Consider the following 14,923-nt stretch of genomic DNA (forward strand, 5'->3'; position numbering starts at 1 on the left):
CATTTAGCACATTTTTCTTTTTTATCTAGAACACATCAGTGTCAGGCATCATCTTACTACTGCCAGGTCTTCTTTTTTGTTTTTCTATTAATTATTTTCATTTTTTCACTCATTTTCTTTTCATTACATGTACTACTGTTAATATTTTAAAAGAACAATGCAATGCTACGGTTATTAATGTACTGCTTTAAAATTTATAGTATTAGTTTCTGGATAAGCCTTTATTAAGGAATGGTGAAACAGTATACAAAGATGTATTGCTGTAAATATGCTTATACTCTTTTCTCTTTCCCCCTGTATTTGTGTACTAGGTGGTTGTGAATGCCCTTTTAGGAGCAATTCCATCCATCATGAACGTGCTTCTCGTTTGTCTTATATTCTGGCTAATTTTCAGCATCATGGGAGTAAATCTGTTTGCTGGGAAGTTCTACTACTGTGTTAACACCACAACTGATGAAAGGTTTGAAGTCGACCAAATCAACAATTTTAGTCAGTGCGAGGAACTCATAAAAAACAATCAAAGTGCCCGATGGAAAAACGTGAAAGTAAACTTTGATAATGTAGGATTTGGGTATCTTTCTTTACTTCAAGTAGTAAGTGATCACTCTTTATATACCTTTTCCTGTTTATATGCAGTAGTGAAAAGCAATTCTAGCAACAGAGAGAAAACATTTACCTGATGATTTTTATCTGTGACTTAGTAGTACTGCTACACTGGTAGTTGATTACTCTTTTCATCATAAGCAGCAAGTAGAGTCTATTATGATGAATAAAGAATTTTTAGGATATCTAATGACACACCTTCCTATTTATGGCTCCCTTAGTCCTACAGCTCCTTCTAATTTTTAAAGTTTCTAGAAGTACCTAGGAATGGTATTCAGGTATCTAAATATTTTAAGTTTTCCAGTTGCTGAAAAAAATTCTCCATTGGTGTGATTAAGTCACAAAGAATTCCAGGTAATAAATTTCATCTCAGGCATGTGGCTGCCACCAGTGCAGACTTACGTGATATAAAAAGCAATTTCTAATTCAGAAGAGAAATAAGAAAAATAGCACTCGATACTGTAATCTATGAAATATTTTCCTGATATTTCTGTGCACAAGGACCTCATGGAGTTTAGTTGGCAAAAACTGAGGGAAGAAGAAAGAAAATATATGCAGAAAGTTACTATAAGATTATGCCTTCACTATCAAAAATTGTGTCCTCACAACCCCGTCTTTGTATTTTGAAGTAGCTAACAATGTGACCTAGCTTTAATCAAGAAAATGAGGGACTCTAATCTATGTTGTGTACCTTCAGCAAACTCTATGGTTTGGTTTTTTTTTTTGATGTTACTCTCTAACTCTGCAGTATCTTATGTTTCATTTTTATTGCTTTTAAATAAGTTTCCAGCTTTTATGTTGTTTATATAAAATCTCAGTAGAACAAATCATTAACATGATGCAGTGGTGTGGACATTGTCCTGCACATGGTCTAAAACACTACTTCTGAGCAATATGAACTGCCTCTCCCAGCTAATACAGCATCTTACTTGTGTGACTGATAAGTCCATCAATTTAAAATTCATTATGATTACTTACTTTACTGTCACATCAGGAAGGAGTGGAGAGGGACCAATAGTACTAAAGAAATAAAATACTGAATACAATTTGATTTTGATAACTAAAGACTTTAAGTATTTATTTTCCTTGCCTTATTTATGAAATCTACTCACCCAGGGAGGCAGAATGCTGCATTACAGGTGTTCAGGAGAAACAAGACATCAACAAAGCTTTTTCCAAGTAGTTTGCAACTCTGTTTCTAGTAGTACCTATTCTACTCTGAGACACAGGTAATTATTCTAGGTTCATTTCCTTCCTGGCTTTGTGGCCACAATCACCACCCCTCAGCTACTTGCAGTCATATCTGTTTCAGTGTCCTGGCTATGCACAAATTATTTAATCTTCTATTCGTTGAAAAGCAACAAATATTTCTCACATAAACACTTAGATTCTTCAATTATTGGAATTTTTTCGGAGGCAAATTAGGAGAAATTTGCCAATTGTTCCCACAATTCCAAAGGAAAAATCAATCTAGACCTACCACAGAGGGACCTAGCTCTCACAGAGGACAAGCCACTTGTTTGTGCAGTATCTGCAATGTAGAGATTTTGCAAGAACATGGAACCCTCACTTAATGATGGGGGATTTTTTGTGTGAGTAGAATGTCCATGACAACAGCACTTAATTTTTCTGTATTGCTAAAATGCTTGTAAAAGCATGAAGGATTTTTTTGTTTGACATACCAGAAGAAAAGGGGCATTTCTGTCATTGCACAAAACAGAAACTTGGCCCTGCATCTTCTAGAGTTTGGTAAGTAAGACAATAGTAGTGATTTTGCAGTTATGGAACGATAAGAGCCCTAGGACCAAGAAAGAATATCAGCTTGATTTTCAGTTAATGCATTAAAATGTGTAGAATCTGTTTTTTCACCTTCAAGAAAACAAGGCCACAATTCACCACTGTTTGAGATTCTTACATTGCTTTCTCAATCAAAAAAACCCCACTGATAATGTGATTTTCTATTTGATATATAAAGTACTTTTGATCAAACTCTAGCACAAGACTCCAAAGCCATCATGTCCAAAACAAACATGAGACATGAATAGGTATGTCATAGCCCTAGATTTTCCTACCCTTCCTAAACAGCTTGCAGCAATAGAAAGATGACTAAATGCTAAGGTACTAACTAGAGGTATACATTACTGTGTCAGAAACAAGGATAAATGTATTGAAAGTTTAGTATTTGGCCTAAAAGTATATATTGAGCCTGAAAAATATGATTAGAAAATCATGTGGATATTCTTTCTGTTAGCCTAATGTGATCACTAATGGCCTTTCTACTGAAGTCATTTGGTTCTCCACCTTAACAACCTCAGGCACAGACTTTTATTAGTGCTGGACCTGAGAAAATAACCCCAGGGAGGTCAATGCCATTTTTCTAATAACAATCTCTGTGAAGAGTATCAGTGCATGAATTACTGATACAAGGCTAGGAGGCTAGAAAATAAATACAGAAAGCTTCCTCTTATTCCCCATTATTTCCATTCTCCATTCTGCCCTCTGGCTCATGCCCTTTGAGTCAGTCAAAGAATGTTGTAAATCCCATCAACTTTTCTGGGTTACAAGAACCATAAAGTAAGTCCTTACTATCTGTATCACTATTTGGAGTGAATGCTAATGGCAGTTAGTACCATTTTCATGACAAAAAATTGAAATGAAAACAAGCCAAAAGAATTTCAACCCAAGGCATTGAGGACCTTATTATTCTGGGAAAGACATAAAAGAATCCTGTGAACAACTTTTTTTTTAATGTTTTTAGCAGTATATGGGTCTCTTCATCACAGAAAATCCTTCTATTTTTAAGAGTGATATGGAAAAGAAACATATATTTCACAGAGAAATGCTCCAAAGCAAAGGGATAATTTCAGAAAGAAGTATTCTAGGCTCAAATTATAGAAATGTGTGATAGTAACTTTTTGAGCAAAAGGAACTCTCTAACAAGCTCTTTCTTGAGTTTGCTTGGCAGTGATGGTGGATGACTTTCCTGAATGAGGGGCCTAAGAAAAGAACATTACCTAATTTTTGGTTGACATTTCTTGGGTTTTCTTCTTTCATGGGAGGGGTTTGTGTGGAAAATCTTCAGTATTATAGCAATGTTATAATTATTTCTGCCCAAAAATACAGCCTAACAATACATGTCATTGATAAAACCAAGTTCTATAGACTTTGTTGATCAGAGTGTTTTCCAGAATTCTTATATAATTTGGAGTATATTTATTCATGCCATCAGTCATATAAGCACACATTTCTTCCATGAGAATTTTTTTTCTTCTATAATACAGCGTAAATCATGTTGGTTTATGTGGATCTTCAAGATTCTTTTTTCATTTCTTGGTCTGAACTTGCTTGAGTATTTCTCTGTCTCTAAAGAGAAGCATCAAAGCAGAGACAGATCTGCTGGAGAAATTCCTTTCACAATTGTCATGCACCAATGGGTGAAGAGGAAGAGGCTGGTGTACACAAAGAGATGTGGCATCTGCCCTGATAATTTTATGGCCTTATGCCTTTTAACTTGAACCTAGTATTTGGATTCCTTGGTAAGTAAATCTCCCAAAGGCCTGCTTTTACCCTGCTAGTAAGGGTATACCCTGCTTGCCAGGACAAAGTGTGACCCCAGTGGGTCTCAAAGCACAATATTATACTATACTGTTGTTATGAATATCAGTAAGAAAATACATCTCTTGAAGTGTATGGTAAAAAAATCAGAATCTGAATTCTAAGGCTAGAAGTTTAGGATACTTTCAAAGTTCAAGCAGGCTAGTATTTTAAAAGCAAGATGCTATTGTATGTCCAAAAGAGATTGTGAATCTTCATGGTGATTATTTCTGGTAAAGAAATTGAGTGGTGAAACTCCAGCATGACTTCATGAGAAATTATTTATCAGGGGGGAAAAAAATCTATGTATTTTTACCAATAGTAAAGGAGATGGGTGATTTTTGCTCTGTTGTTTTTTCTAACTACATTTGAATCTGCATCTGAATATGTGTCATTGAAATTTCCTTGGGGGAAAAAACATTTGGAACAGATGCTGACTTCAGTTATACTGCTGTAATCTTTAAAATCAATTAATTACTCCTGATTTAGAGTCACTGAGAATATAGAATATATTTTATATGGTAATATGCTAAACAGAAACTAATAATTTGATCTCTTGGTAATTTTCTGTGTTATTTTCTATTCAGTATACAGAAATACACAAATGATACCTTATTTCTGTTAAAGAGAACACATTGCAGATAAATATAAGCAGGTCTATGCATCTACAGTAGAAATAATGCTTTCACTGAATGCGATGCCTTGACTCCTAATTTCTTCAAAAATTGTAATATCTTAGAGTTTTATGAAACTCATTGTGGATAATACAAGATAGCAATATGTTATATTTCTATTTTTCCACCCCCATACTGTTTTCAAGTTTCCTTTTTAACAACAGCAACAACTACAATAATATTAATACAGCTCAGTCCTTCAGCTCTATTTTCTATCACTGGTTGGAAGGGTACTGTCTGTTTATAGTGCAGTGACGATGGTGAAGCTCAATATTTCAAAATTAGTCTATTTTTTTTTTTATTGACTCTTAGTCTAGGCTACACCAATAAATTTGCAAAAATCCCAATAATAATTCCGTTTTGCCTGGAGGATGATATGGAAAGATCACCGTGGGTTTGAATCTGAGGCAACAGCACACACTTTGCACAAATGCCACTCCATCATTTTCATTATCTTTCTGAAGTAAAAGTATGCTCAATATTTTCACATGGTGTTTCAGACTGAAGTACTGATTTCAAGTTATGACATTCCAAAAAATGCAAGCAGTGTACCAACACAGAAACAACAGTAGCACTCTAAGACATGAAGTAATCATCTTGCCCTATTTAGACCTTGTTAGATGAAATACTGAGTCCTGTTTTGGTTGCCATTTCAAGAGATGAACTAGTGTAAGAGAGCCCAGAGGAAAACAGTGAGAGGGATCAGAGTTCTGGAAAACAAGATTTACATGGAAAGATTGAAGGAACAGTGATCACTACCTAAAGAAGAAAGACAACAACAATCAGTTTGCAAAAAGTAAAAGATGCTGCCTGAAGGTGATTGCTGCAGCTCTCCAGATATGTAATGGCTGTGACAAGTGAGTCTTAAATGGCAACAGAAGGATGTAAATATTAGGAAATAATAAAAACAAGTGCCAGAATAAATATTTTTTAAAAGGTTGTGGAGTGTTCACCATTAAAAGCCTTTGAGGACAAATTCAACATATATTAGTAATTTACATAGAGTAAAGCTTATCTACTTCTCCTAATCCCCTGCAGTCCAAGTATTCCATGAGGACTTTAAATTCTTCAGCTGAGACATCTACTTGCTTCAGATTTATTCTGGATTTACTGGTCCTCTGATACTACAGTTTGATTTCACCATTGTACTGTTAGTTGCCTGAGCTTCATATATTCTGTGTTGACCCCAAGATGTCAAAGTTGCTGCACATTAGATTTGCATCTAAGGATAATCATGCTCTTTTCAGTATTCCACTGTTTCAAAAGTGTAAGGGACCTTTCCTTTAAGAAAATAATTTCTTCTCATTTTAAGTTCATATCAGGATGATGCCAAACTGCTCTGTGTCCTGCATAAAAAAAAGGTTTTTTGAAACTTTCACTAGAAATGAAACCTCAAGATGATGGTCATACAGCAAAAAACACGGATGAAGAGTGTTCCATTCCTGATTCTATTCTGCAACTGGTGGCAATGAAAATGGAGGAACCAATGATCTGCAGCCTTGTTTTGCAAAATTTTAATGAGGATTAAAGAACAGAGAGCTATTTCCTTTTTTTGCTTTATTTTTGGGTACAACTGGATTAAAAACCAATTGATTTCTACTTGGAGATGTTGCCTAGTTAAAAGAGAACTAATTGCCACAACAGAGAAAATTACTTTATGTTTCGAACATTCTGATGAAGCAATCTACACCTAACTGTCAAATATAAAAATTTACAGATTTTGGGCAGAGGAAATAGTTACAAAATTTCACTAAATGCTGTCATTTATGAGGCATATTCAATGCACATAAACCACTTCCTGCTACTTTAGGTCAGGATGTATCTGAGAGATCTAGGCTCTGTAAAGCACAATACAATATATTTAATCTGAACATAGAATTATTAAACCAGGTAAAATCTTTCAAAGTAGATTCTGATTGATAGGAAAACACCTTTTTTGAGATTATAAAATTTTTGGTTCCCTTTTGTTGACACCTTTTTTATTTGGGAGGGTGGAACTATGTATCAGTGTTCATTGGTGGCAACTCATTTACATAAGGCTGTACACCCAGCTGTACATAGCTTTTGCATTTGACAAGATTTGATGAACTAAAATGCCTTCTGCAGTTTTTGGTAATTAGAAATTAAAAATAAGTTAATCATACAGCTTAAAATGTTCATATCAAGACAAAGTAATAGGATACACAGCAGTATGTCCGATGAGCAGCTGAATAGAAAGCCAAGAGACAAAATTCTTCAGAAATCTAACGCTAGTAATTATTCCTGGTGCTGTACTGGGTTGCTGGAAATTATTAAATGAATTGCCTTTAGGCTCTATGCTTAAACAGGTGTGTACTGTTTACAGGCTACATTTAAAGGCTGGATGGATATTATGTATGCAGCTATTGACTCAAGAGATGTAAGTACTGCAAATATTTTAAATTATCTTTTTTTTCCTGAGTTCTATCTACAAGTGTGTATTTATCTTATTTATCTTATAAGAAATTAATACTTATTTATCTTATAAGCAATTAATATCCATACAATAAAATGAAAACAAATTAATTAGAATGAGGTTCTAATAAGCAATTAATACTTACTTATCTTATAAGCAATTAATATCCATACAATAGAATGAAAACAATTAAATTAATTAGAATGAGGTTCTGTGGTAACAAAATGTGGAAAACTGAATGCAAACTGCCAGATACTATCAGCAAGAGGTGGAATAGACAAAATATATTGATATAAGTGATAGGAATATTGTCCAAACACAAAATATTGGGGACATTTTGCACAAGGTTGCCACTTGTTCAGCTGAAATTTTCACATCAAGTCTCAGGAATGATATTTCACTTTTTTTTTTCCTTAGGTATTACAGCAACCCAAGTATGAAGACAACTTGTACATGTACTTGTATTTTGTCATCTTTATAATTTTTGGGTCTTTTTTCACCCTGAATTTGTTCATTGGTGTCATTATTGACAACTTCAATCAGCAAAAAAAGAAGATAAGTATTGTTTCATTTCCCTTCTAAAGATATTCTAAAATATTGCATTTTTGCAGGTGCATGATATATGGAAAGTACACCCATAGCTTGTTCAAAATTGAAAAAGCTGCAGTATACTAGGACATAAAATCATACCTGCAGTATTCATTAAAGTCATAAGATTTTTCATTTAGTGAGCGGGACAGATCCTTCTGTTGTCTCCTCAAGTCATCTGCTTTTTCATGACTAAACTTTATGAGGTCTTCTTGCATGATCCAACCCCTCAATTAGGTCTCTACATTAAAGAAATCATAATTTCTTGGGGTATTTTTCTTCTTGATTTGTAGTTATTCTATGAGCACACAAAAAATAGCTAGGTGGTCGTGAAACAAAGAATTATTTCATCACACAACTACAGATGCTGTTTTAATGATCACAAGTATTCAAGTTCTACTTTGTGGCACTGAACAATCTGAAAGTATACAGAGCAGGAGTGGTTTGTAACTATTTCAGGACCTTTTTCTATTGTTTCACAGGGCAGATGTAGATAATCTCACTGGTATAGATGGTCTAACTATGAGATGCTTGCCTTTAAAATTATTTTCTGCAAATAGATAAAGCAATGAAAGCTCAAGGACCAAAGCAGCTATGAGTTACTAGTCTACTTTTACTTTGCTGGGCTGCATCACTTTCTTTGGGTTTATGTTAATAATGAGAAATACTAAGCAAGATTTTTGGAAGCTGTACATGGTAGAAACCTAGAGGTATATGGTTAAGGAGCCTGTCCAGCTTATGGTCCATGCATTCCCACATCTTCAAGCTTCCCACACACTCATCCACAAAGGTCTGCATCCAGTCCTGTGTGTGCACTGGCATTCCTGGAATTAGATATCTGCAAGTATCTCTTATCAAGGAAAAAAATTTCTACAAGAGGTATGGGAAGTATCATGGGTTTTCATTCAAGCTGTCTCTTAAAGAAGGTTACTATGGATTTTGGTTAGGTTACTATGAAAGACCCATAATTCCTCCTTTCTCTTCACTGCCAGACTTCAAAGGCAGGTTCATGCTTCTACTAAACAGACCTTCATTGAACATGGATGCTAATCAAAATAAAAGATTTAAAAGAGAGCATTTTGCTGTTAATAGGGTGCTTCAATCTTCAGCTAAGTTTCTCCAAAGTCTGATAATCCATCTTCTCAAGAACCTTGAAGACTTTGGGTCCCAATGCTAATGTGACTGCAAAACTAGAGATACCTAAAGCACATTCCTCTACTGAAAACCTGACTTTGTCTCTTTCCCTTGTTTCACTAAAATCACAGTTCAAAAGTGACAGTATTGAGCAGCCCAGACTATCTGAGTTTATCTCACGTACTATTTACAGTATCTCTTCCTATAAAAGAAAATAGGTACTGAAAATGATTTTTTTTTGGAATTCCATGAAAATAACTGTAGAAAACTGTTGCATTGTTTTTTTTGGTTTTTTTTTTTTTTTTTTTTTTGAGAGATGCAGTACTGGATGTCCAGACTTCCAGACTAAATGCTTAGATTGTAGACAGTTTTAGATTGTAGACAGCTGCATTTGATAGCTAAGAGATTTTTCCCAGTTTAGTCATCTTGATTTTTGAATCATTCAGTCATATTTCTCAAAGAGTTTTCTCAGCACTGCATATAAATGTGATTATAACCAGTTTTGGTTTCATGTTTTTACTTTGGAGGTCAAGACATATTTATGACAGAAGAGCAGAAGAAATACTACAATGCAATGAAAAAGCTGGGATCCAAAAAACCACAAAAACCTATACCAAGACCAGGGGTAAAATTATTTATACACATCAGACAAATAGCTATTTACAAAGAGTTTTTATTGATACAGAGAGAGCAGAAATATACCCAAATGAAAATTATCAGTAACTAGTGCATTAGTCAGCAGAAATGGAAAATAAAAACAAAACCAAAAAATTATTTTCAACTTGCAACTGTATGTATGAATAGCAACACAGGAGGCTGAACTAAGTTGTTGTATTTGAGTACTCCACTTAAGACCACTAGTTGCAATTTTATTGAAGTCTCATAAGCCTTACTGCATGTGTTTTTCTACTTTCTTCTAACAGGAAAAAAAATAAGTTACAGTTTGTATTGGATGTTTCTTTTTTCTTTCTTCCTCAGAATAAATTCCAAGGCATGGTCTTTGATTTTGTGACACAGCAAGTATTTGACATCAGCATCATGATTCTTATTTGTCTTAACATGGTAACCATGATGGTAGAAACTGATGACCAGAGCAAAGAAATGGAAAATATTTTATACTGGATAAACCTCGTGTTCATTGTCCTTTTCACTGGAGAATGTGTCCTGAAATTAATTTCACTTCGCCATTACTACTTCACTATAGGCTGGAACATTTTTGATTTTGTGGTTGTCATTCTCTCAATAGTAGGTAAGTCTTGTTAATTAAACCAAACAGAAGGTAAAATGAATATGAGGTGAACTTTTACTTGAATAGAGCTATATGGTGAGCTTTACCAATTGCAAGATTTACAGCCAACTCATTCAACTTTACATTTTTACTTGTTTTATTTTTACGTTATTTAGCTAAACCAACCATCAAAACTATTATGATCATCCAACATATATTGCACCTGCAAATATTAACTACAACTGCTAAAACAGAAATTATGCAAGTGGAATCTACAGAATATCTTTAATTGCTACGTAAAACCGCTGATTTTAAAAATATGTTTCTAAATTTCTATTGTGATATGGAGATTAAGTGGTAACGTACCTTGGTTTTCTTCTTTTCTTTTTTTTCTTTTTTAGGTATGTTCTTAGCTGAGATGATTGAGAAGTACTTCGTATCCCCCACACTATTCAGAGTCATCCGACTTGCCAGAATTGGTCGAATCCTGCGCCTCATTAAGGGCGCTAAGGGAATCCGCACTCTGCTTTTTGCTCTGATGATGTCTCTTCCAGCTTTGTTCAACATTGGGCTGCTGCTCTTCCTGGTCATGTTCATCTATGCCATATTTGGCATGTCCAACTTTGCCTATGTCAAGAGGGAAGCTGGGATTGATGACATGTTCAACTTTGAAACGTTTGGCAACAGCATGATCTGCCTGTTTCAGATCACCACGTCTGCGGGCTGGGATGGTTTGCTCGCCCCGATCCTTAACAGTGGGGAGCCGGATTGTGACCCTAACAAGGCTCATCCAGGGAGTTCTGTGAAAGGTGACTGTGGCAACCCTTCTGTTGGGATTTTCTTCTTTGTCAGCTACATTATCATATCCTTTCTGGTAGTGGTGAACATGTACATCGCTGTGATTTTGGAGAACTTTGGTGTTGCTACTGAAGAAAGTGCTGAACCCTTGAGCGAGGACGACTTTGAGATGTTCTATGAAGTCTGGGAGAAGTTTGATCCTGATGCAACACAATTCATGGAATTTGAGAAATTGTCTGATTTTGCAGCAGCACTTGAGCCTCCTCTTCATCTACCCAAACCAAATAAAGTCCAGCTTATTGCAATGGATCTGCCCATGGTGAGCGGTGACAGAATTCACTGCCTTGACATCTTGTTTGCTTTCACAAAGCGTGTATTGGGGGAAAGTGGGGAGATGGACGCCCTCAGAATACAGATGGAAGATCGGTTTATGGCATCCAATCCTTCTAAAGCTTCCTATGAACCAATTACAACCACATTGAAACGAAAACAAGAGGAAGTATCTGCTGTCATCATTCAGCGTGCTTACAGACGTCACCTTTTAAAACGAACAGTAAAACAAGCTTCCTTTATCTATAACAAAAATAAAACTGAAGGTGGGGCTGGTCAGGGTATGAAAGATGAAATCCTTATCGACAAGTTAAACGAAAACTCATTTACAGAGAAAACAGATATAACCGCATCAACAGCAGTTTGTCCACCTTCTTATGATCGTGTAATGAGGCCAGTCAAAGAAAAGCACGAAAAGGAAGAGAAAGATGGTCAAAAATAAGAGCAAATAGCAAGAAAAATCATATATGTGCAAAGTAGTTCATAGCCTGTAAGGATCACGTGTTTGTGTCAACAGGACTCCTGAAGGAGGTCTATGCCAAACTGACAATTTTTACAAATATACTGTACATTAAAGGTCAGTGCCTATTAAAAGACAGTGACCCCTTGTCAGCGACTGTGACTGTGATAAGAAGAAACAACCTTGACAGGAGGTTACTGTTCTCACTACCAGCTGACACTGCTGAAGAGGAGAGAAAAAAATGGCTACACAGACTGTAGGGACCAGTTAAAGGGGTGCGAAACCAAGTATTTGTGTGCTTAGCATAAAACAATATGGTAATTGTATCCACTGTTTGCATTTCAACTGCCACATACTTCATATTTTTACAAAATCTGTGTTGGTGGATTCATCTTGTTTTTATTCATATGTTGTTTCTTATATGTGACTATTTTTGTAAATGGGGCTTCTGTTGGGGAAGGGAATTAAGTACGCCTTTACAGGTACAAGGGCCAGGTGTTCTATTATACAACTAATATACACACAGAAATTATTTGCATGAAGGCATGCTGCACTTATAGATCATGCATGAAAATAACATTAAGTCACAAAGAACAACAAGTTTTTTTAGTACAGTGTTTCTGGAAAGGAATAACAGATTTTGAGGTGCTTAATTAAAGTATTCATGTTGTATCATGTTCAAACAAGTCTTAGTATGCCTGTAAAGTCCTCTACAACTCACAAGAATAGTAAATATGGTTTACTTTTTGCACAGACCATTAAGTTTCAGAAGGTGCAAACTTCTTCCTAGGTCTGGAGTCACAGATTTTGTCTTTGTCAAATGTCTTTCTGCGTACGAATACTAAATGAATCTGCCTCAGCCCTCCAAATTGATCAAAAAGAGCCCTCTATAAAGTTGTTCTGCTTTATCCTGCAGTATTGTTTAGCCATCTTCAGCTCTCAGTAAGGTTGATGTTGTACACGTTAATGAAAAGCCCTCTGATATGTAAATAATTTTTAACCAGTGGTGCATGTTTGAGCAAACAGATAATGACTTTAGCACATTTATTGCATCAAATATGTACCACAATAAGTGTAGTGCGCAAGCGTTCAACAGGTAAAATTACGTATTATCTACCATTATAGATAGTTTGGATGCAATCAATGCATGTTTCTATTGCCTATGCTGCTATTCCTTTGACAGACCAGGATTCTTAAACATGGGAAGCCATACATCAGAGCTAAATGAAATAAACTACTCAAAAAGACCTCATTCCTCCATACCATTAAGCAATATTTTGCAGCTATTTAGGAGCTTGTTTTACATTTCTGAATTTTCAGTGAAAAAAAAGCATATAGTGTATATCCAAACTGTACAGACATGTTGAAAACTACTAGACCTGTTGAAAATAATGTTAGGATTTTATAAGCAAATATAAATACTGTAAAAATCATTTTATTTTATTTTTCAGCATTATGTACATAAAACAAGAACTGAATTTTATCTTCAGGTTGATGTCACACCGTTTTTGTTACTTTCTGTCCGTATCTTTTCACACAAGAACTCCAGAGAACAAGATATAACTAAGTGAATGGATACCTGTAGGTTCTTATTTTTTACAGTATTTGCCAACATATCAATAATTTCTGCGAAATAAGTTCATAATTTGCTTCTAAAAAGCTAAGGGTTTTTTTGCAGTTGGGAAATGATCTAAAGTTCAAATTGAATGTCTAAGCAGTGCCTGCATCATGAGTTTTCAGACACAATCTTTCTTTCACAGAATCCTGAATCTTTTCTCATATTTATTCACTGATTTTTTTTTACATTCATGCTGCACTAGAACAGTTCTAAATGTTATCTAGGGTTCACAGTATTTTTTCACAAAGAGAAAGTAGCAAAATTGTATAATCCAACACATCAGGACATTTTATGTTTCTTACACAGGAAAATTAAATATAGATTACTTTTATTAAAATTATTGACTAAATCTGTATTAGTGAACTGCATGCAGGAAAATGCTATTACCCTAACTGATGCTAAAGAACATTATTAATGCGTCAAAATAATAAAGATTACATTTTTTATTGTACTTTCCTTTTGTGTTTATTATCTGACATTACTATAAAAAAGGTATGCTTCTAAGCCACAGAATGAGAGGATACTGAAAACAGCCAGCTATGCTGTTCTTCCATGTAAGAAAATCCTTGGGGCTTGCTTGTTAGTCACTAATTAGGAATTTCTTTTTTAATGTGTGTTAGACAGTGAGCATGATGCTTCTGCATGTATCAGTAGTTCTGCCCTGAGTGACTTCATGCAGCAGCTCCATTCAGTGGGGTGCACAGCCATTGAATACCAGAGCTGTCCTGAGTGTGTCCCAGGAGGCTCAGAGCAGTTACAGAAAAGAGAAGTGGGCATTCAAGAGTTTATAAAGACAAAACGAGGGCTGAAAATAGTACTAGATCCATGACATTCTGCAGCTTGGATTGAGAACCAGTTTATTCTTGCTGGGTGCTGTTCACAAACAGGCTACAGAGCATCTCACATTTGAGCACATTTCTGAAAAAGGCGAAATGGTGTTGGAATGAATAAATCATCTGTCTTTTCCTCAGGAATTTTAAGAATCTCTCTGGCAGCATCACGTTCCTAGAAGCAATCATTTGTGAATACCGATATGGAAAAACACAAATGCATCTGGAAAGTGGGCCTGTTCCTTATTCTTTATCAATTGCTTCAGTGAATTTCTGAAAATATTAATTTTATATGTTTACATAATTTCTATATTGCATTCCCCTACAACTTACAATGAAAACACTCAGAGGTGAATACTGAACTTAGTAAGAAACCAGTTTATGACCAATTGTAGTCTTTACACTTGCTTCAGTGGCTAATGCAGAAACAAAATTTCATAGCATTTTCCCTGAAATTCATCAAAAATCTTTCAAGGGAGGGAAATTTTTCTTTGTAAAATTGTTCTGAAATATATTACGAAAAAAGGAATCAAAAACTTTGATAAAAAATGCCTAAGTATTGAAATGAACTGATAAGTATTTTCAGATTAATATGTGGACAAAATATGTCTTAAAAGTTACCTTAAAAAGTA

General features: G+C 35.0%; 1 protein-coding gene across 2 annotated transcripts in view; it reads left to right on the forward strand.

Moving 5' to 3' along the window:
* The window catches only part of LOC125328652 (sodium channel protein type 1 subunit alpha), a 93,027-nt gene extending 79,115 nt beyond the window's left edge, over positions 1-13,912 (forward strand). Inside the window, exons 23-28 of one of the 2 annotated variants that reach the window (XM_048309640.1) lie at positions 312-593; positions 7,216-7,269; positions 7,723-7,860; positions 9,548-9,652; positions 10,006-10,276; positions 10,657-13,912. In XM_048309640.1, the coding sequence (XP_048165597.1) occupies positions 312-593; positions 7,216-7,269; positions 7,723-7,860; positions 9,548-9,652; positions 10,006-10,276; positions 10,657-11,825 (2,019 nt within the window). In that variant the 3' untranslated portion in view covers positions 11,826-13,912. The remainder of the gene's footprint in view (positions 1-311; positions 594-7,215; positions 7,270-7,722; positions 7,861-9,547; positions 9,653-10,005; positions 10,277-10,656) is intronic. The other variant, XM_048309642.1, reaches the window with a different exon arrangement.
* The last annotated feature ends 1,011 nt before the right edge of the window (positions 13,913-14,923 follow it).

The sequence above is a fragment of the Corvus hawaiiensis genome, chromosome 7 (assembly GCF_020740725.1).
Source record: "Corvus hawaiiensis isolate bCorHaw1 chromosome 7, bCorHaw1.pri.cur, whole genome shotgun sequence".
Taxonomy (NCBI): domain Eukaryota; kingdom Metazoa; phylum Chordata; class Aves; order Passeriformes; family Corvidae; genus Corvus; species Corvus hawaiiensis.